At 45.7% G+C, this 18,989-nt stretch overlaps 4 protein-coding genes across 4 annotated transcripts; 1 reads left to right on the top strand and 3 right to left on the bottom strand.

Annotated features, from left to right (window-relative positions):
• Nucleotides 1–8: 8 nt before the first annotated feature.
• On the bottom strand, nt 9–987 carry LOC101754624 (forkhead box protein B2). Its single transcript, XM_004970995.3, has 2 exons — nt 407–987; nt 9–317 (listed from the first exon to the last, which is right to left on the bottom strand). Exons 1-2 carry the CDS (start codon nt 801–803, stop codon nt 283–285), a joined length of 432 nt encoding a protein of 143 aa, XP_004971052.1. The 5' UTR covers nt 804–987; the 3' UTR covers nt 9–282.
• A 554-nt stretch (nt 988–1,541) lies between these two features.
• On the bottom strand, nt 1,542–3,511 carry LOC101754230 (glycine-rich RNA-binding protein 2, mitochondrial). Its single transcript, XM_004970994.3, has 5 exons — nt 3,356–3,511; nt 2,591–2,729; nt 2,433–2,501; nt 2,215–2,321; nt 1,542–2,067 (listed from the first exon to the last, which is right to left on the bottom strand). Exons 2-5 carry the CDS (start codon nt 2,715–2,717, stop codon nt 1,864–1,866), a joined length of 507 nt encoding a protein of 168 aa, XP_004971051.1. The 5' UTR covers nt 2,718–2,729; nt 3,356–3,511; the 3' UTR covers nt 1,542–1,863.
• A 6,569-nt stretch (nt 3,512–10,080) lies between these two features.
• Nucleotides 10,081–13,180, bottom strand: LOC101753834 (pre-rRNA-processing protein TSR2). Its single transcript, XM_004970993.3, has 4 exons — nt 12,878–13,180; nt 11,611–11,702; nt 10,842–10,955; nt 10,081–10,509 (listed from the first exon to the last, which is right to left on the bottom strand). Exons 1-4 carry the CDS (start codon nt 13,071–13,073, stop codon nt 10,312–10,314), a joined length of 600 nt encoding a protein of 199 aa, XP_004971050.1. The 5' UTR covers nt 13,074–13,180; the 3' UTR covers nt 10,081–10,311.
• Nucleotides 13,181–13,415: 235 nt separating this feature from the next.
• Nucleotides 13,416–17,899, top strand: LOC101753419 (E3 ubiquitin ligase PQT3-like). The gene is made up of 6 exons (XM_004970992.3): nt 13,416–14,085; nt 14,913–15,015; nt 15,515–15,655; nt 15,753–16,195; nt 16,367–17,123; nt 17,248–17,899. Exons 1-6 carry the CDS (start codon nt 13,902–13,904, stop codon nt 17,648–17,650), a joined length of 2,031 nt encoding a protein of 676 aa, XP_004971049.1. The 5' UTR covers nt 13,416–13,901; the 3' UTR covers nt 17,651–17,899.
• The last annotated feature ends 1,090 nt before the right edge of the window (nt 17,900–18,989 follow it).

The raw sequence follows: 18,989 nt of genomic DNA, 5'->3' as shown, positions 1-18,989 counted from the left end.
ACTAGGACTGGCGATGGTCGACGCGGCGGGCCAGCAACTTTTACGTGTCGACATTTAGTATTTCTAATTTTTCAAAGTTCCAACAAATACAGCACAGGATTCAAAACCATGTAAATCCAAAAATTCCGTGAAGACAGATAGCTGTATCATGACTTTGTGGCAAAGCAAGGCGTCATGCTCATGCGTGTGTTGATGGCAGTTGCCCACTGAATCGTCGTGTGCTCAGGTTTTCTTCCTGCGCCTTCTCTGCTCTCCTGGCAAGTGCCAAAGGACACAATCACTTCACTTCCGGCCCTTGTTCTTCTTCTGCTGTTTAGCTGTTGATCGGCAAGAAATAGGAAATTAATCGGTGTTATGAAAAAAAAATCACGAGGAAAGAAAGAAGCAAGGCGTGATGATCAATTACCCAGCCTCCTCTTGGCCTCGGATTTGGCAAAGAATTCCGCCCACTCGTCCGTGAGCACGAACACCGGCTCCTCCTCCTCGTCCTCCGCCGCCTCCGCGCCCAGCAGCCCCGGCTCGGGATCTAACTCCTCGACGTCCTCTCCTACGGCGGCGGGGGGCGGCTCCGGCTGCCAGGGCGCCGCGCCCAGGTTGGAGTTGGGGAAGAACACGGGGGCCGGATGCTGCTGCTGCTGCCTCTGGTGGTGGACGCAGGCCGGCGGCGCGGGAGCGAGCGAGTGGGCGCCGTGGAGGTGGTGGCAGAGGTGGATGTGGACATGGTGGTGATGGCGGGGGTCGAGGTGGAGGTGGAGCACGTGCTGGTGGCGCGGAAGGCCGGGCCCTGGTTGCGGCGGATTCATGGTGCCTGTCTTTTCGGCGGAGGTGGGGATGGTCGGCGAGTCGGCGGCGATGGTACGGGCTGTCTTGAAAGGAAATCCAGCTTTTGCGAGAACGAAAGGGGGTGTTCGGTTTGAATATAAATCAGCAAAACCTGACTTAATTTTGGTAATTAATGTTTACAACGGTTAATGTGATACTGCATCCTATGGGAAACATAAGTTCACTAGGATTACAATATGGTATAATACCATACAGATATGTTACTTGAAATGAAATAGTTAAATATTATGAATACATTTTCACAAGGAGTCAGTAGTGCCAACTGCGTGTTGTTAATCAAAACTTTTAGATAGACATAATTAAGATAAAGAAAGTTTAACTTACAATAAACCTAGATGGAGTTTATTTTCTTATCAGAGCAAGTAGGTATTCGCTCGGCTACCGGCTAGGGTTTTAAATCTGAACAAGTATGAAAGGCGACGGGCATATGATCGTGGCGGGCTCGACCAAAAAGAAAGTGAGTTTCAATCGCTTTACATATTGCAAAAAAAAACCCTAGGTGCATTTAACTGTTTAACACGACTGCCGTTAAATTTGCCTCGCTGTACACAATTGAGTTTCAAATCAAGCAAAAATAGCTGGGCACAAAAGAATCGAGTTGTTCAAATGATACGGACATCCGGAGTACAAACAACAGCAGTGGTATCTTTTAGCTTCGAACCCGTCTTTCAAAAGGAAAGCAAATTTGCAACAATTGATAACCGAACACATAAACCAATCTAGATAGCATTGGCAACCAATTTTTCGATAATCAACTGGTACTTCTGTACACATTGCAATAGATAGGGATCTAAAGTAATGCGCTCAAATTTTGTTCTGTTCTTCTCACGAGAGAAGATGCACGCAACTTTGCACTCTTCAAAACCACCACCAGGCAAAATTCGGTAGCCCCTGAATTGCACCTAGTGTAATCATTTAACCAACTTCAGAGCACGAAATAGTAAACAGGAACAAGGGTTCACATAAGCCACACATCAGGTCCTAAAGTCCATTATTTCTTTTTGATAGTCAGCGCACTTTTTAAAATGCATCCTGACCCCCTCCTCCAGAACCATAGCTTTGGTTGCCACCACCATAGCCGCCGCTGCCACCATAGCCGCCACCGCCACCATAGCCACCGCTGCCGCCACTGTAGCCACCTCCACCATAGCCACCACCACCACGGTTCCCTGCAGGCGGCCTCTCATTAGCGAAGTTCACACGGACACTCCGCCCATCAAGTTCCTGCAATTGTTTCCGGTCTCCATTTAGACAAATGCAGTGGTATAACCATACTAGAGACAAAGGAGCAGGAGTGTGTAATCTTGACCAGCTAATGCTACTAAACACTACTAACTTCATTTGAAACACAGGAAAAGAGATCTCGCTCACCTGACCATCCATGCTACTCACAGCCTCCTTGGCCTCATCACTGTTGCTGAAATTCACAAAGCCAAAGCCTCTTGACCTTCCAGTCTCCCTGTCTGTGATGATCCTTGCTGCAACAAGAAAATGTAACATATTAAAACAGAAAATGGACCATGATACAACAGCTAAGCAAAACAGATCAGCCAACCAACTGCTAACTCAACATGTAAATGTATACTAACCTTCAGTAACCTCTCCAAAGGTGCTAAACGCTTGCCTCAAAGTCTGATCATCGGTACCCCAGGAAAGACCTAACCAAATGACACCGAATAAACATAAAGCAAAAGCGATGGCTTGCTTGTAAACATAAATCAAAGAAAACAGAACAACAAAAACTCACCACCAACGAAAAGCTTGGTGGACATCAGCCGAGCAGCATTAAACAATGCAGGAGCCGAACTGGCAGGGGCACCGCTTGTCAGAGCGCTGTGCCTTAGAAGGCTGCCGAGCTTGTTGAAGGCCGCCATTGAACACTAAACCTGGACATTGAACAGATAAGTCAGGTAGACACAGACTAGCATGACGTAGAACTGCTACCACAAAGAATAAAAAATCTCTGCCACGAACATTTCCAAGATGTTAACATACTTAAGCGCATTTAAGCTAGAAGTCAGATAACACACCAATGAGCCTAAACCAAACCGGCCTAGATAGAAATCACATAGCACAGGAATTTAGAGGATCTGATTTCTTCCTGGCGAGGATCAACCAGGTTAATGTAAAACCTACAGAATTCATCGAATCCTAAAATTGGCACCAGCAAACTGGGAGTCAGATGGCGCACGAACGAGCCTAAACCAAACGGGCCTAGGTGAAATCACATAGCATAGAGAGGATCGGGTTCTTCCACGCGAGAATCCTAAGATTCGCACAAGCCAAAACATATCCCCAACAAATATGCACTAAACAGCACGCACGCGAAGAAATCCCCTTCCCCCTACCGGCGGGAGGCGAGATCCACATGTAAACAGCGATAATCGGTGATACCCTTTCCTCCACCCAAGGATCCAACAATCCCCCTCTGCCCCCGACTAAAATCAATCTAACCAACGCGTAGCGCATCACCGAGGATCGAGCGGAACAAGGCGGCGGAACGGAGACGTACCTGAAGATGGGATGGGACGAGGCCGGACGAGGAGAGGCGGCGGAATGGGGAAGAATGAAAGGGGCGGAGGCGCGGCTTGGGGTTTAAGAAAGGAAGAAGGCGGCGGCTAGGGTTTTGCTTGGCGTTGCCTCGCAAAATATCTCGCCGGTTGGAGGCGCCAGGAAAATATCCGCTGGCCGGATACGCATAACCTAACTGAAAATTGCCACGGGCACCCGGATAGCCCGCTCGTTTTCCCCCCAAACTTATTAAAAACCGGGTATAATTTAGAAAAAAACTCAATTCCAGTGTAGCAATGCAAATAGTTCTTATTAAATTCATAAGTTTTATACCTTGAATAAAACACGCAAATTACAGTTATTATTTTTTTACATTCTATAATACTACTAGAAAAGGGGCAATTTACAACGTTGTGACACCATGAGACCTTGACGTTCTTATTAGGTTAAATTGACTTGAATTACAAGTTCCTATTATCTGCCAAGAGAAAGAATGGAAAACTGTCCCATATTTTTGTTGCTTGGGTTTTTTTTCTCTTTGAGTAATTACCGACATAAGATTTCATTTTGTTGTTGCTCATTTTTTTTAGACCCATTTTGTTGTTAGCCAGTGTTCCCATAGCATTTCGCTTTTGCGGCGGGTCTCCGCACGCAGCAGTAGGACCCACCGAGCTTTTCTTGGGAAGACTCTGGTGGGCTGATAAGTTTAGGAGCGCCCAGCCCAGTTAAACTGAGTCCTGGGCTCATTTTGTCTGTGGCCTTCTAAATCACAAGCAGCGCAAGCCATTTAAGCCCAATTCACTCAGCCCATGTTCTTGGGCTTCAGCATTCGTGCTGTTTTCCGAATGAATGATTGGTTGCATACCCAGTGTGTTCACACTGTTCACATCATTATTTTTTAAAGACCCGGCACCGTCACCGGCATTATTAATAAGAAGTAGAATGTTTACATGCGCAAGATGCGTAGAGTCACAACGAGAGGGTCACCCTTCACAGTAGACTAGTGGAAGCGGCAAAAAAAACTAAAGTGGTTGCAGTCGGTGTTTCATACTCAGCAACTTACTAAGGGTATCCCAAGATAATAAATTGGTGGGAATCGTCGAACCTGGAGATACCCGAGGTAGTAGATTTGTGGGATCATTGAACTGTAACTCGAAGGTAAAAATGAGGACACAAGACACAAATTTATATAGATTCAGGCCGCCAGAGTAGCGTAATACCCTACATCCTATTTGGGATGTTGTATATAGCGCCCTGTGCTTGGGTGTTGTTTGGTGTTGAGGATTTAGTTCTCTATTGTGATTTTATGAGGTCTTGGTCTACTAATATTGGGATCCCTGCCCTCCTTTATATACTTCAGGCGCAGGACTAATAGTCGGTTATAAGGAGAAGTTCTAGTAGAATTATATGGTATAAGTCCTAGCGGGATTACCATCCTTAATTCCTTCTCGCAGGTACTGGGGCCTGACAATTACTCGCTAAATGTAATTCCAACCCACTGTCTTGCCTCATCACGCAGCTCCTCCACTAGTTGCTGTCTGGATTTCTGTTGTTGTCGAAAAATCCGTCCATTTCTCTCCTGCCATAATCGCCACGTAGTCAGAATGACTAATGTGCGAGCACCCCGTTTATTTGACGTATCAGACATCGACAAGAACCAAGTGTGCATATCGTGTTCTTTCCATTGAGCAGGCGAGATGGAAGGCAGCTCGCCCATGCTCCCACCGCTGTCCACACCTCACGGGAGAACGGGCATGAGATGATTTGCCGTTTCCAAATTCCTTTCACACAGAGGGCAGAAATATTCATTTTCCCATCCTCTCTGTGGTAACCCATCAGCAGTCCATACTCTATTTCGAAGGAGCAGCCAAGTAAAGAACTTGCATCCAGAAGGAGCCCATGGTTTCCAAATAGCTGGAGCACAAGCAGACAACGTTGTCCCTTCAAACTGCATGTCGTATGCCGATTTCGCCGTGTATGGTCCTGATGCTGATCTTGTCAAGGTGATCTGATCTACCTCCTCCGAGTGCAAATCAACTGCCTCCTCCTCAATCAATTCCCAGAACCTGAAGAACTCCACCAGTAAATCAAAGCTCATGTTGTGACACACATCCTTAACCCAGCGAAAACCTCCTAGAGCTTCTGCCACCGTTCTGTTCTTACTCTTGCTATGTTGATTTCCAGAACATGGCCTTTTTCCCATTATTGATTGTGACTTTTGTAGCAGCTGCAAATAGGGCCCTGTCTGTATCGTCAATCGGCAGTTCCGATCCAACCCACGGTTTCTCCGGGTTTGTCCATGAACCACAGCCACCGTAGCTGAAGGGCTCTGCCAAATCGTTCCAGGTCCAAGACGCCCAATCCACCTTGTTTTACTGGCCGGCAGCACTTCCCCCCATGTAGTTCCTGACAGCCTGCCCATAGAAAGCGTCTTCTAGTTTTATCAAACTCCTTGATGAATTACTTCGGGGTTTTGAGGGCAGTCAGGGGGTGTTTGGTTCCTTTGCTTATTTTTAAGCAAGTGTCACATCAATGTTTAGATACTAATTAGGAGTATTAAACGTAGGCTATTTACAAAACCCATTACATAAGTGGAGGCTAAACAGCGAGACGAACCTATTAAGCCTAATTAATCCATCATTAGCAAATGTTTACTGTAGCAACACATTATCACTTCACCGAATTCATCAGCCTTATAGATTCGTCTCGCCGTTTAGCCTCCACTTATGTAATGGATTTTGTAAATAGTCTACGTTTAATACTCCTAATTAGTATCTAAACATTGATGTGACACTTGCTTAAAAATAAGCAGAGGGAACCAAACCAGGCCTCAGTATGTATACTGGCATTGAGGAGAGTACTGACCGAACCAAATCCTCCTGAACTCATTAGCTTTCCTTGCCAGCCTGACAATTTTGCTTTAGCTCTATCCAGGATTGGCTGCAAGTGGACAAGTCGCAGATGGCCTAGTGTCAATGGCAGCCCCAACTATGAAATCGGGCTGGCCGTTGAAACTATATAGGATATCATCGAGGTTTATTCCAGCACATCCTATATATGCAACTGCGCTTTTTGCCACATTAATCTTTAAGCCAGTGGCCTCTCCAAATTGGGACATGATCCTCATAACCAAATCAACGTCCTCCTTGCATGGATTTGCAAAAAGGGCAGCATCATCGGCATAAAGAGACAATCGTAGCTTGGCATTACGCCCCCTGAGTGGTGTAAGCTGTCCCTGGTCTGTTGCGAGCTCGAAAAGACTTTGCAAGGTGTCAATTGCTAGGATGAACAGATATGGCGAAAGTGGATCTTCCTGTCGTAGGCCGCGCTCATGCATGAACTTGGGCCCTGGTATGCCATTTAACAGCATAGCCGAAGAGGAAGAGGCTAAGATCAAGGATATCCAATTTCTCGACCTTGCCGAGAAGCCACGTTTCTGCAACAGCACAATGAGGTACTCCCATGATACAGTATCAAAGGCCTTTGAGATATCAAGCTTGAATAGCAAAGATGGCGTCCGAGTCCTATGATACGCCCTTGCCAAGTTCCTGACATAGAGATAGTTGTCTTGGATGCATCTCTTTTGGATGAATGCACTCTGGGAGGATGAGACTAGGTCGTCGCCAGAACCTTTGAGACAAGTTTTGCAAAGGAGTGTATGAGGCTGATTGGCCTACAATCCGAAATGCACTCAGCCACCTCCTTCTTGGGGATTAGTGTGATGTTAGCTGAGTTCAAGCGTTCCATTGGTCCAGTGTGTAAATTGTACAAGCAGTGGAAGGCCTTTAGCACAGACCTACTGATCACTGGCTAGCAAACCTTGTAAAAAGCCCCAGTAAAGCCATCCGGGCCTGTGGCCTTCTCCGTCGGCATTTGGGAAATGGCGTCCCAAATTTCCTTCTCCGTGAAAATTCCATCCAATTCTGCCCCATTAACGGTGGACAGATTTAATGCTTCCCAGTTAAATGTACATGATCTCTGCACTTTTGAACCCAGTAGTTCCTGAGAATGTTGCAAGATCTCTTGTTCCTTCTCTTTGTGACTCCATAGAACTTGACCATTTCTTTTCTTTAAGGCTGGGATCATATTTTTCCTCCTGCGCGCTGTCATCCGCAGATGAAAGAAATGGGTACAGGCATCACCCTCCTTCAGCCATATCATTCTAGAGCTCTGCCTTCTTCTTGAGCGTTCCACTGCAGCTAATCCAAGCACTCTGACTTTAAGATCTCGCAATAGTTCTACTTCAGCCACCGAGAGATCTCGATGCTCCTGCGCCTGATCCAGCCGGAGGATCACTTCCTGTACCATATGCAGCTGCATCCTCGCATCACTGAATAGAGTTTTGCTCCACTGTTTAAGAGTTGTAGCGGTGTTTTGCAGCTTGTTGTGGAGGATCATCATGGCATTGCGGCCCAAAACTGGTTTTTCCCAAGCCTCCTTGACCACATCAATGAAACCTGGCACTCTCGTCCAGAATTGCTCAAATTTGAATTTTGCTTTCCTCGGTGTACCTCCTTGATGGCATAGAAATAAAGGACTGTGATCTGACATTGAACTGGAGAGGGCTTGTAAACAAAATGAAGAGAACAGTATATCCCATTCATTGTTGCAGAACAAACGATCCAAGTGAACTAACGTTGGACTTAGCTGCCCATTGCTCCATGTGTACTTTCTGTTGTGTAGTGCAATTTCCATCAATTCACAATGATCTAAAGCATTTCTGAACTGCCCCATCAGTCGTCGATTCAGGTTAAGATTATTCTTATCCTTTGCCTCATAAATTAGGTTAAAATCCCCCACACATAGCCACGGTGTTCCTGCTGTTGGCTTCCCAGCTTGTATCTATTGCAGAAAAGCACTCTTATCAGGATCTTCATATGGCCCATAAACCACCGTAATATTGAAGGATATGTTAGTTATGCGCATGGTGATAGTGGCTGAAAGAGAAAACTGGCATAATGTCAGATTTGTAGCCTCTATTAGGTTTTCATCCCAGGCAAGCACAACCCCTCCTTTGGTGCCATCAGCCGGCAGATAATAGTGCTGATGTAGCCTGTGGCCCAAGAATTCCCGTGCAATCGTAGCATCAATACTCTGTAACTTAGTTTCTTGCAAACACACTAAGGTAGCCTCTGAATCCTTTAGAAGTTGCAGCACAGTCTCCATACGAGCAGGGCAGTTCAGGCCCCTCACATTCCAGTTAAAGATTTTCAGAACGTAGACAATCATTGAGAAAACAGGACAGCAACATTTCCCAGCACATAGTGATTCTACTACTTGAAAGTTGAAACAAGATGATACACCAACAACCAACATACCATGGTGAGGGAGCTGCTGTGCCGGCGACCCGGCGGCGTCGTCCCGCCCGCAGCCACCCTTCGGGTCAGCTCCGACGAGTAACACCTGTGGGCTGTGGCAGAGTACAGTGCCTGGCTGTAACTTGGTGTCAGGTACTTTCAAAGTCTAGCGTTGATGAAAAGTTACAAGATACTGTATTCTCCTCTCTCTGATCATAAGATTTTTTTTTTTGGATAAGGCTGATCATAAGATCTTCTGTTGATCGGCGAAACGACAGTTCCTCTGACATCTGAACCTGTAAACAACTTCCCGAGACTATCAGTCAGACCAAGCCGTGACCGACCTTATCTTGGCATGTTTGTATCCGCTTATTTCTCGTTTATTGGTGAAAATAAGCGATAAATCCACCCAAACCTTTGCTTATTTTTCGCTTACCACACAAGCCGCTTCTCCCGTAATCTAGAATATAACTAGCCCTTCGCTTTTCTCCTACACGGCCTCGGAGGCGCTTCTTGTGCAAGCGAGCCGATTTTCCCGCATACCCCTCACCCCCGCACCATCTCGATACCGCATCCGCTACCGGCCTCGTCCGCCGCCCGCCGGCCCCATTCGTCGCCGGCTTTGCCTGCCGCCCGCCAGCCCCATCCGCCGCCCGCCGCTCTTCACCGGCTCCCTTCCCTCCGACGGGCAGCTCTGTACTCCACCGGCCACTCGCCGGCCATCTTTCCCAAGAAGACCGGCCATGCCGCCGCCGCTCCCATCGGGCCTCTCCGCGGCTGGCAGGTCCCACAACCCCGGCAGGCCCTCTGCGACCATCGCATGCCGCCTGTTTGCGAACAGGCAGGAAGAAGATAAACCAAAAAAATAAAGGAAAAGAAAAAAAATAAGTAGATGACATTAGAATTCACTTATTATCAGCTTAAAATAAGTGGATAACATTAGAATTATCTTCTCCTCGTATTTACAACAAAAATGAGTTATTATCAACCTCAGGAGCATTTAGATCATTTCATCGGTTAGGACAGACAATCGACACATAATAATCAGGATTGCCAAACACCCAGCTTATTCGGACAGTAGATTTTCCAGACAGCAAGCTTATCAGATAAGCCTGCTCACCAGATAAGCGAGTTCCAGAAAAGCGTATACAAACAAGGCCGTTAGCTAGCAAGTATGGTGATTTGCAAATTGTTTCTTGGTGTTTAAATTCCGTGCTAGGACGCATCACAGGCACTGAATTGTTCAATATGGCGATTGTAGATGCAACTTACTCCCTCCGTCTCTCTATATGCATAATAATATCTATAAATCTAGAAAAGTTAAAATAACCTATAATTTAGAATGGAGGGAGTACCTTCTGACAAGAGCTAACGCTATCTAGACTACTAATCAAAACCACGAGTCACTCTTCTATAATCAGAATAGCAATGGACAAAGAACACACATATCCGAGTGTGACTGCGATTAACTGAGCACGGAATTCTTAAGACCCAATCGCAAGTTATCTATAATTACCATGTCGAAATACCAATATGGTGGCAGGCAAAACACCCAATATCACTGATAAAATCCCAAGCAAGACCTGCAACACTCAACATCCAGTAACAAAATCGGCAGATAGCAACATGTATGTATACGTCAAGGTTTCCGGCCCCCTGCCTAATTCTTGCCGCCGCGGGAGCGACCACCATGCCTAGGAGGCACGACGGTCCACCCATCAGCATCAGGTGCAGGCTTCGAGGGCCTCGGTCTGTCCACCGCCATCTCCTCTGGTGCAGCTGCTGCTTCATCTTCCATCATTGACGCGTCGCCATCGTCATCATCTGAGCTATCACTGTCATCACCATCAGCTGATATCTGCTCATGAGAAGAAAACCAATTATGGTGTGCCAAGAATTGCCGGTGGTGCAATAACAATTTGCCAAGAGAAGAAAATATCAGGAATGAAACCAATATTACAATAGCAACAAGTGGAGGTTTTAATCTCAGCTGAGATGAATTATGTATCATTTATATCAAGGTGGACCAATCTCCACCATCTCACACAGAGGAACAAAACATGCAAGCCACACACTGAAGCTACCATTAACAGTAGGTGCACGTTAATGATATGGTATAGTGCAATAACAGTAGGTACATGTCCACTCCGAGAAACATATGATTCAATGAAGTGCAAAAACAGTACATACCTGTCTACTTTGAGAAACAGCACTCCCCTGAACATGTGAGTTCCTTAACACCTCTATAGATGAATAGTTGCTTTGCAGGCATTCTTCATGCATAATCAATAATTGTTCAGCGACCTGTTTACAAAAAAATATTGAAATTAATGAACGTATACCAGGTTTTGTACGACTAAAATGCAAAAAACTTGACACTAACAGAAACACGGCATTGGTTATTGTAAGAAGTTTCTGTTTGTGTGATATGCTACAGAACTTTCCCTGAAGACAAAATAGATGAGGACATGAGGTAATGTGTAATATAAAACGAGGCCTAATTCTTCTGAAGAAATATTCGCTACAGTGGAGTGATATGTCATAAACAGCACAAGATCTCCCCAATACTAACAATCATTGTGTAAAATTGAAATGGTACAATCCATATCAAAATTTCCATCCATGCACTTATCAAACTTTAATTCTTAGGCTACCAGTCTGTTACAAAAAGGTTCACATCAAAGGAAAGTCTTAAGGTCTTATGCTGCTGAACTGGCATCGAGCAAGATCGTTCAACTTGTAAATATAAGTCAGGTACCACAAACCCCAATGTACTAATTAAAAACAGTACTAATGATAAATTGAACCATCATTTTTGCAAGGGACATGTAGATCCACACTACAAAACAGTAATACACTGTTCTGACAGAGTTTTCACTGGAACTAGGTTCAGGGAAGCATTTCATCAAGTTAAGGTTTAAGCCAATACTGAAAATGAGTACACAGGGGAAATAATTACCTCCTCAACACTATTATCCTCGAAGTCAGCATTGAAAGAATCAGATATTTTCTCGTACATCATATCCACCAAGTCTTCAAAATAATGCGGACCTGAAATAGAAACCTTATCAATACAAATGGACCCCAAAAATGTCTAAGCTTATGAAATTCAGTCCAAAGACAATTAAATAGATGTTTAAAAAAACACTTGAATTCCAAAAAAATGAAGCTGTGAAAAAATTGGAACGAAATTCACTCTTTCCTGACTAAAGAATCCCACATAAAGCCAATGCACTTGTGCACTTAAAATTTAAAACAAATCGCTAAAGTAAAAGAATAACAGTACAAAGATGGCTCAGGGCTGAAAGCAGAAATGTAAACATTACAAAATGCTGCACAGTAGACATTTTTCCAGCAGGTGAAACAAGCTTTAATTTGTGCCGACCTACTCAAATCATACATATAAGCAAATAGATATATTAGGTTTACCAATGGCAACTGGCTGGTAGTCCCCGATTCTAAGGGACCTGCCACACTATTCATATTGATTCACCAAAATTGGCTAATTTTCACCAAATCTCTCACAATGTAACTCATATGTGACATGATGCACCTAGCCATTTCTTTGCTGACTAAAGATTAAAGAAGGCATCAGCCATCTGATCCAGTAAATTTGGCAGGTTATTTAACAATTGTCTATTTATGAGTACATCACTATAGGAGCTGATGAAACTGATTCTTTAAAATATATAATGAGGTGGCTCTTGCAGTAAAAATTAATTGCTTAACGCATGGCAGCTGCCTGGTTCCCATATTTTCAGCGAAAATGTGACCCAATGTCGTCCAAGATTTCTATTGGGCAGAAGCTGTTATTTTCCTTAAAGGATATATGACTATATGTTCTAACTATTTGAATCGAAATAATTCAAAACAGCAACCCCAATGATGAATTAGATAACCTTAAGTTTCTCCATATCTCACAGTTAATACCCAGAACATCCAATTATAATGATCAATTCATACAAAGCACAACGTAATTACCCGTAGTGAATGAAACTTTTGCACACAATCAGAAACCTAAATCCTAGCTAGTTGAGCCACAGCTACAGCTACAGCTACAGCTAGATGTAACATAGCAACATCCTACAGCCGATCCCAATTCCAAATACTCCTACCGAGATATGAGAATTTCAGCTGACTGAGATTTGAGGATTGAGCGCCTAAACTACCGGAACTCGCCTCGAGGGGAGTAAATAATCCGAGGATGCTGAAGGAGCTATACGTACCCCTGGAGCGACAGAACCAGGAGTGGAGGGACTCGCCGAACTGGTCCGCCTTGGCGCGGGAGTCGCGGCCGCCCCACTGGTTCTCCACCGCCATCTGCAGCGCCGTCCAGCGCCCGAACACCAGATTGATGCCCTCGGCAAGCGCCGCCGCCGCCTGGGTTGAGATCGGGCCGCCGCCGCTGTTGGATGCGGCCATGGTGTCGCGAGGCTTGGGATGGAAGATGGAGGAAGACGGCTAGGGTTTTTGCCTCAAGTACTCAGTTGTGTGGAGAGAACGATACCGAGAACCTTTCCGGGTGCTGGGTTGCTGACTGAATGGGAAAATGAAGGAAAATGAGAGCCAGATTATGGGCTTCGTGCGTGCACATCCACTTTTAGGCTTTAGGCCTGCTCAACTTTCAGGTCTACATTTTGGAGGCCTGGCCCAATATGACCGTGGGTCGTCTAGAAGGGTCGGCCCGTCGCGGAAAGGTCGGTAACACAGGAACCTTCGTGGCCACGGAAACGAGGAAGAAACCGCGTCGACTCGTTCACGCGTTCGCTTACTTTTTCTGCCATAAAAGTCCAGCATCCCCGCGGCCGCCTCTTCGCCTCTGCAAAATTCCCCAATCCCGTCGCCTCTCGCAGTCTCGCCGCCCGCATCCGCACGCGCCTCGGAGCCCTAGCTCCGGCGGCGCCTCCAGATCCGGCGCCCTCATCCGGCAAAATCGGCGGCTCCTATCCCCGGTCGACGCGCTCCGACACCTCCGTTCACCCCGGCGTTCTCCACCCGACTTCTCCGGCTGCGACCTTCCCCAGGCGGCGTCCCGAGGAATCGCTTCGTCTACGCACGCCCGGCGTCGAGGATCCGAGAGCCTACCGTCGTCGCCGATCGCCTCCCCGTAGATTGATTTTGATCTGTACCTCTTCTCTCGTTGGAATTTTTGTGTATTTCATCTGAGAAGAAAATCAGGCTATCTCGTGTAAATTGTGAAAGAGAGGCCTTGCGTGAAATCAGGACTCTCCATCCATCCATCCATCCATCATGGGTGTTGTGTATTACCAATATAAGAGTGAAAAGGATATCTGTTCCATGCCTGTGCCCTCTGCTTTTATCTCTGTCTCTGAACTAAAGCAGCTTATCATGACTAGTGGTAAGTACGGCAGTGCCCGATCCCGCGGCCGTCTCAGGGACGATCTTGTCATCTCCAACGCCCAGACTGGCGAAGGTAGGTTCGTTTTAACGTTAAATAGCTCGATTGCAATCGATTACTGTGTCATCGTAGGCCCTATGTGCACTTCATATTATCACGATTTTGGGATAATTAGTAGCTTTGCCAATGAGATGTTTGGATTCATGCAGCCTGTAGGACATGGCTTCGATTACATAAATTTGCTTGTGACCAGGACACCAGGTCTATTCAGGATTCCTGGTGGTCTACTTTGTTTTGGTTTTTGAGTTCACTTGTGGATGTTGTGTGCTCAATCTTAGCTCTGAGCAAAGGAAATTGCTTTTGGCCCCAGTGATTCTGCACGTGCCACTTCAATCTGGATCTTACTCACTATATGGCTATTTCTGTGTTGATGCATGCAAATTGATGGTTCTCCAACAATTTTGTATGACTGGGAAAAAGATGAGCGCTGTAAAATTGTGTGCAGTGAACTATCTTTTTTGTATGCCCATGGGATGTGCTCCTGAAGGTGTTAGCAAAGCTGTATCTTGGATGAAAGATGATCCATATAACTGGACATCCTCCCTCCTGGAGATTGTGCCTTGCAATCCTGATGGAAAACTTATATTTGTAAATTGCAATCAGTTGTAACATCCTATTTTTCTTCTCTTTCTTTCTCGATACTGTGCATGAGTCCAGTACATCTCAATAGCGCTCTGAGAAATCCCAATTGTGAACAAAAGTCAATTTGTCATTCAAAAATCATAGTCTAATTCAATTTAAACATCTCAATTTTGATGTTAAATTAAATGAATCATCTCTTATAACTTACAAGAATATGTTGGCTGACATTTCTGTTTTCTGTGCTTTGTTCTTGAATTCAGAATATGAAGATGAAAGGACATTGGTACTACAGAACACACATGTGCTGGTTCGCAGAGTTTCCATTCCTGGACAACTGTCGGAGAATATCGTCTTGTCCCCACGGTAATGTCTCCTCATAAAAATTTTACTTCACATTCAAAGTCATCGTTTCCTTGTTTGCACAGAGAGGTTAGGAGATGAACATTTTAAATCACTGAATCATGCATCCATGTAAAACCTGGACTCTGCTGGAATTTGCTGGCTTTGAAATTATTTTTTAACATTAGTATTACTGTCAAATTCACAGATGTTATAGCTGTGAAAAAAACAGTTGTAGCGAATTTTCTACCTTGTCTCATAACCGAGAAAGGAAAGGTTACCTTCCGCTTAGACAACATGTGCCTTCAGTCTGAATAATTGGACTTCACAATGAAACTAGCAAAATAATTATCTATTTCCCTAATCTTAAGTGTCTTCTCTGCTCCCAGGCAATTTTGGTTGTTTTCTTCGATCCCTCTCTGTGCAAACAGATTTTTTTTTGCAATATCAGATAGTGCTCAAGCAGAACGTGCAGGGCAGAAAATGATGACCTTCTATACTAACTTTATATAACTAATTGCAGAAGGAAAGTCACGGAAGGATGTTCTGTACCTTCAAGCAAATCAGTGGTTACTGACTTAAGCTCAGAATCGCGTTCCTCCATAGGAGTGCAAGATGAAGATGCTGCAATCACGGCGGTGATTGATGCGGCCGAACTCAAATTGTAGGCATATCATATTCCCTTTTCAGCTTTTCCCATAAAACTCTAGTAGTTTTTGTATTACCTTCACTCTGATAATTTTGTTCCATGGTTCGTGTAGGGAACAGTACCCATCTAAAAGAGGACAGGGCAGTGGAAGGTTTACATCAGGACGAAACTATGGACGGGAAGTGGAAGCTCCTCCACTAGGGTACATCTGCCGCTCTTGCGGTGTTCCAGGCCATTTCATTCAACACTGCCCACAGGAAAGCAAGACGCCTCCACCTGGATACATCTGCTACAGATGCCGAATCCCAGGGCACTTCATTCACCATTGCCCCACCAATGGGGATCCCAAGTTCGACAATAATAAAATGAGTCGGTCTCTTGCACCGGTAGTTACTGTAAGTCCTGACAATGGCATTCTGGAATCACTTGTCCCAGATGCACCAGCGAGTGCTGTTGATGACTTGCCAGCAGAGCTCCACTGTCGACTGTGTAAAAAAGTGATGGTAGATGCAGTACTGACAAGCAAGTGTTGTTTTGACAGTTTTTGTGATAAATGTAAGTGGTTTTCCTATATTCCATATGTTTGTATCTTAAAATCTTTATGTTGGGTGTTAATCAATGTTCACTTTAATTTTGTTTTAGTAATAGCAGTATCTAGCTGTTTCTGTGTCAAGTAGTTACGTTTCAAACGAGATAATGAACAACTGTCTGTTTACCTCCTGTCAGGCATTCGGGATTACATTATTACCGAGTCAAAGTGCATTTGTGGAGCCAAGGCGCTAGCAGATGACCTCATTCCCAATCAAACACTTCGGAGCACAATCAGCAATATGTTGGGAACACGAGCTAGCAGCAGCGGAAGTGTTACAACAATGCACAGAAGTTCATCAGGCAGCAACCCCGATCCCAAATTACAGAGCCACACCCCTTCTGCTGCCTCAGAAAGGGAGATGAAGCAATCGACAAACCTTCAGCTATCAGCAGCATCTGCACCTGATGATGGACTCCAGGTTGCTACGGAAGGTGATCTCATGAACCAGACTCAGAAATTGGCAGCCGATGTTGATATCATGAGCAAAGATGAAGGTGATTCTACAGAAGTGTCAGCAGAGAAGGCTGTAGCAAGTGCTGAAGTCATCAAAGTAAAAGATGGAAGTGCATCGGAATCGAAGGTCACTACAGTTTCAGGAGCCCTAGATCATAATGCCACAAGGACAGATCAACCGAAGAAGAAGCGGAAGAAGGTAGACTCAACAAAGAATGTTCAACCCAACAATGTTGACTATGGTTACAACGTTCCACTTGACGCTGCATATTACAACACTTTCTTCAGTGGATATCCTTGGGTAACTGAACCATACATGTACGGCTCAATGGCGATGCCTTACGGTGGTTATCCAATGGGCCCATATGGTGTAAATTCCTTCAATGGCATGCCACCGCAGGCTCTTGCGGCGCAGGGCTATCCAGCAAGCTATCAAAGGTATGTATTGTCCTAGCATCTTCAGTTGAGAATGATCCTTTTCGCTGTACAACAGTCGGCTGTTCTCGGCTGCCAGTTCACTTCCTATTGTGACGCTAATAGTCCATGTTGCCTATTTCTTCAGGTCTAAAACTCGGCCCACACATCACCAGGGCACTGAAGCTGTCGCGGCACGTCCAAGGCAGGCTGAGAGGCCCAAGGACACTCACCTTCAGCCCCTATCATCGGAGCACAACCGCCAACCAGGCTCTTCTCATGGTTCAGAATCGAGGAGCAGAACCGGGTCAAGCTCTGAGAGAAGGGACCATGGGCGTTCTGCCAGGGCCTCCCATGACTACTACGAGGATCACTCTAGTAGGAAGAGAATGCGTGATTCTTCTCCATTGTATGGCGACAAACAGAGCAACCGGAGGTCGATACACACTTCCAGGAGTACGACTCGTGAGGAGGATGCAAGCGATGATGAGTGCAACTTCAAGAGGAGATGGGGGCGCAGATCATCAGGCTCCGTGGACACGAGGCACTGAATGAAGGACTGAACATAGGATTGCTGATCCGCGATGCTCGCTTATAGTTTTTCTAGTACTTGTAATTGTGTATATGCCTCTGGAAACAAGGAGAGCAAGAGAAAGCACAGGAAAACTTGCAGGTTTTCCCCAGCAGAAATGATCAGCTATTGATTTACTACCAATCTGTACTTGAGAGCCTTGCCAGCTCTCGCCTCTGTAATGTAATGTCTCCAAAGATGAATGGAATTTCTCTGATTTCTGAATTAATTCTGCATATTTGGTCATACTCTTACGGTCCTACCCTTCTCCATATCCGTTTTGATACTCTTATTGGTAATACCAGTTCAGTAATGGCATAACTTAAATCTGTTCGATATATAGACATGTAGTGGCTGCCGAATGATAAGAAAATTAAACTGAAGCTAGTAATCACAATTCTTAACATAGTTAAAATTGAAACCGGTTAAATTCCATTTAGTCATTTATTGTAATGTTTAACCATGCTGTCACCAAATAGCTGAAGATCCACAACTAGCAAACCAGATCAGTGTTCAGCACGCCTGAACTGCAAGCAGCCCAAGAAAGCATGGCTTATCGAAGAGATGAGCAGTGTCAAATGCTTCAGATCATTCTGCCCAATTAGGAGAAAGGAAAGATATCAGCTAGATGTAACTGTATTAATCGATGCTACACTTTTAACAAACGGTAAATCACCATTATCGTGGTAGAGCTGATAGAGCACATCATTCATCCCACCAGTCTCCTCATTGAGAGACTCCCACTGCCTCTCAAATGCTGTATTTCTGTATGACATTCTTCACCCGACCACTGAAATAAGTGCCCTGAAAAGAACAGCATCAGGACCCTGAAATTCAGCCTAGCTGCGAAATTGTTGCGGGTAAATGCTACAAAATCGAAATCAAACTGAGATGTGAAAGTGTCCCCGGAGCTGGACGTTAGGGGCCTCCCACCCGCCAAAGGGCGTTCCCGGCGCCGTCAGGCCGGCTAGCTTGCGGAAGCTCCAGACGAGGCGGTCGAGACATCCAGGTGGACTCGTGGGTGGGAGTGAGGTGCTGCTCGTGGCCACGCTCATGGCCGTGGCCATGGTGGCCGGGCTCCGACACCGGCGGGGACCGCAGCTGCGCCGCCGCGCGCTCCGTGTGCGACCTCAGCCCCGGGAACGCGTTCGTGCACGACTTGCCCTCTGCCCCGTGCCAGCCGGCGGCGGCGGCTAAGATCACTGCAGCCCCAAGCTCCGCAGGCGGCGTCACGCCCGGCACACACGGCTCGAGGCGCCTGAATGCGTCGCGACGGCCGCAGGCGGCGGCGCCGCCTCGTCGCTCACCATGTCGCCGGC

Source organism: Setaria italica, chromosome V (assembly GCF_000263155.2).
Source record: "Setaria italica strain Yugu1 chromosome V, Setaria_italica_v2.0, whole genome shotgun sequence".
Classification (NCBI taxonomy): Eukaryota; Viridiplantae; Streptophyta; class Magnoliopsida; order Poales; family Poaceae; genus Setaria; species Setaria italica.
The sequence above is the reverse complement of the archived record's forward strand: the minus strand, read 5'-3'. Positions and strand labels throughout refer to the sequence as shown.

Bases quoted from the DNA above. Each gene is read 5' to 3' on its own strand.
- LOC101753419 (XM_004970992.3), top strand. From the start codon at position 13,902: ATGGGTGTTGTGTATTACCAATATAAGAGTGAAAAGGATATCTGTTCC. The intron at 14,086-14,912 runs GTAGGTTCGTTT...TCTTGAATTCAG, and splicing joins CAACGCCCAGACTGGCGAAG to AATATGAAGATGAAAGGACA. The intron at 17,124-17,247 runs GTATGTATTGTC...CTATTTCTTCAG, and splicing joins TATCCAGCAAGCTATCAAAG to GTCTAAAACTCGGCCCACAC.
- LOC101754624 (XM_004970995.3), bottom strand. From the start codon at position 803: ATGAATCCGCCGCAACCAGGGCCCGGCCTTCCGCGCCACCAGCACGTG. The intron at 318-406 runs GTAATTGATCAT...GCCGATCAACAG, and splicing joins CGAGGCCAAGAGGAGGCTGG to CTAAACAGCAGAAGAAGAAC.
- LOC101754230 (XM_004970994.3), bottom strand. From the start codon at position 2,717: ATGGCGGCCTTCAACAAGCTCGGCAGCCTTCTAAGGCACAGCGCTCTG. The intron at 2,322-2,432 runs GTTAGTATACAT...TTCTTGTTGCAG, and splicing joins CTTTGGAGAGGTTACTGAAG to CAAGGATCATCACAGACAGG. The intron at 2,068-2,214 runs GTGAGCGAGATC...AAACAATTGCAG, and splicing joins TGAGTAGCATGGATGGTCAG to GAACTTGATGGGCGGAGTGT.
- LOC101753834 (XM_004970993.3), bottom strand. From the start codon at position 13,073: ATGGCCGCATCCAACAGCGGCGGCGGCCCGATCTCAACCCAGGCGGCG. The intron at 10,956-11,610 runs GTAATTATTTCC...TTTTGTAAACAG, and splicing joins AGGATAATAGTGTTGAGGAG to GTCGCTGAACAATTATTGAT. The intron at 10,510-10,841 runs GTATGTACTGTT...TCTCATGAGCAG, and splicing joins CTGTTTCTCAAAGTAGACAG to ATATCAGCTGATGGTGATGA.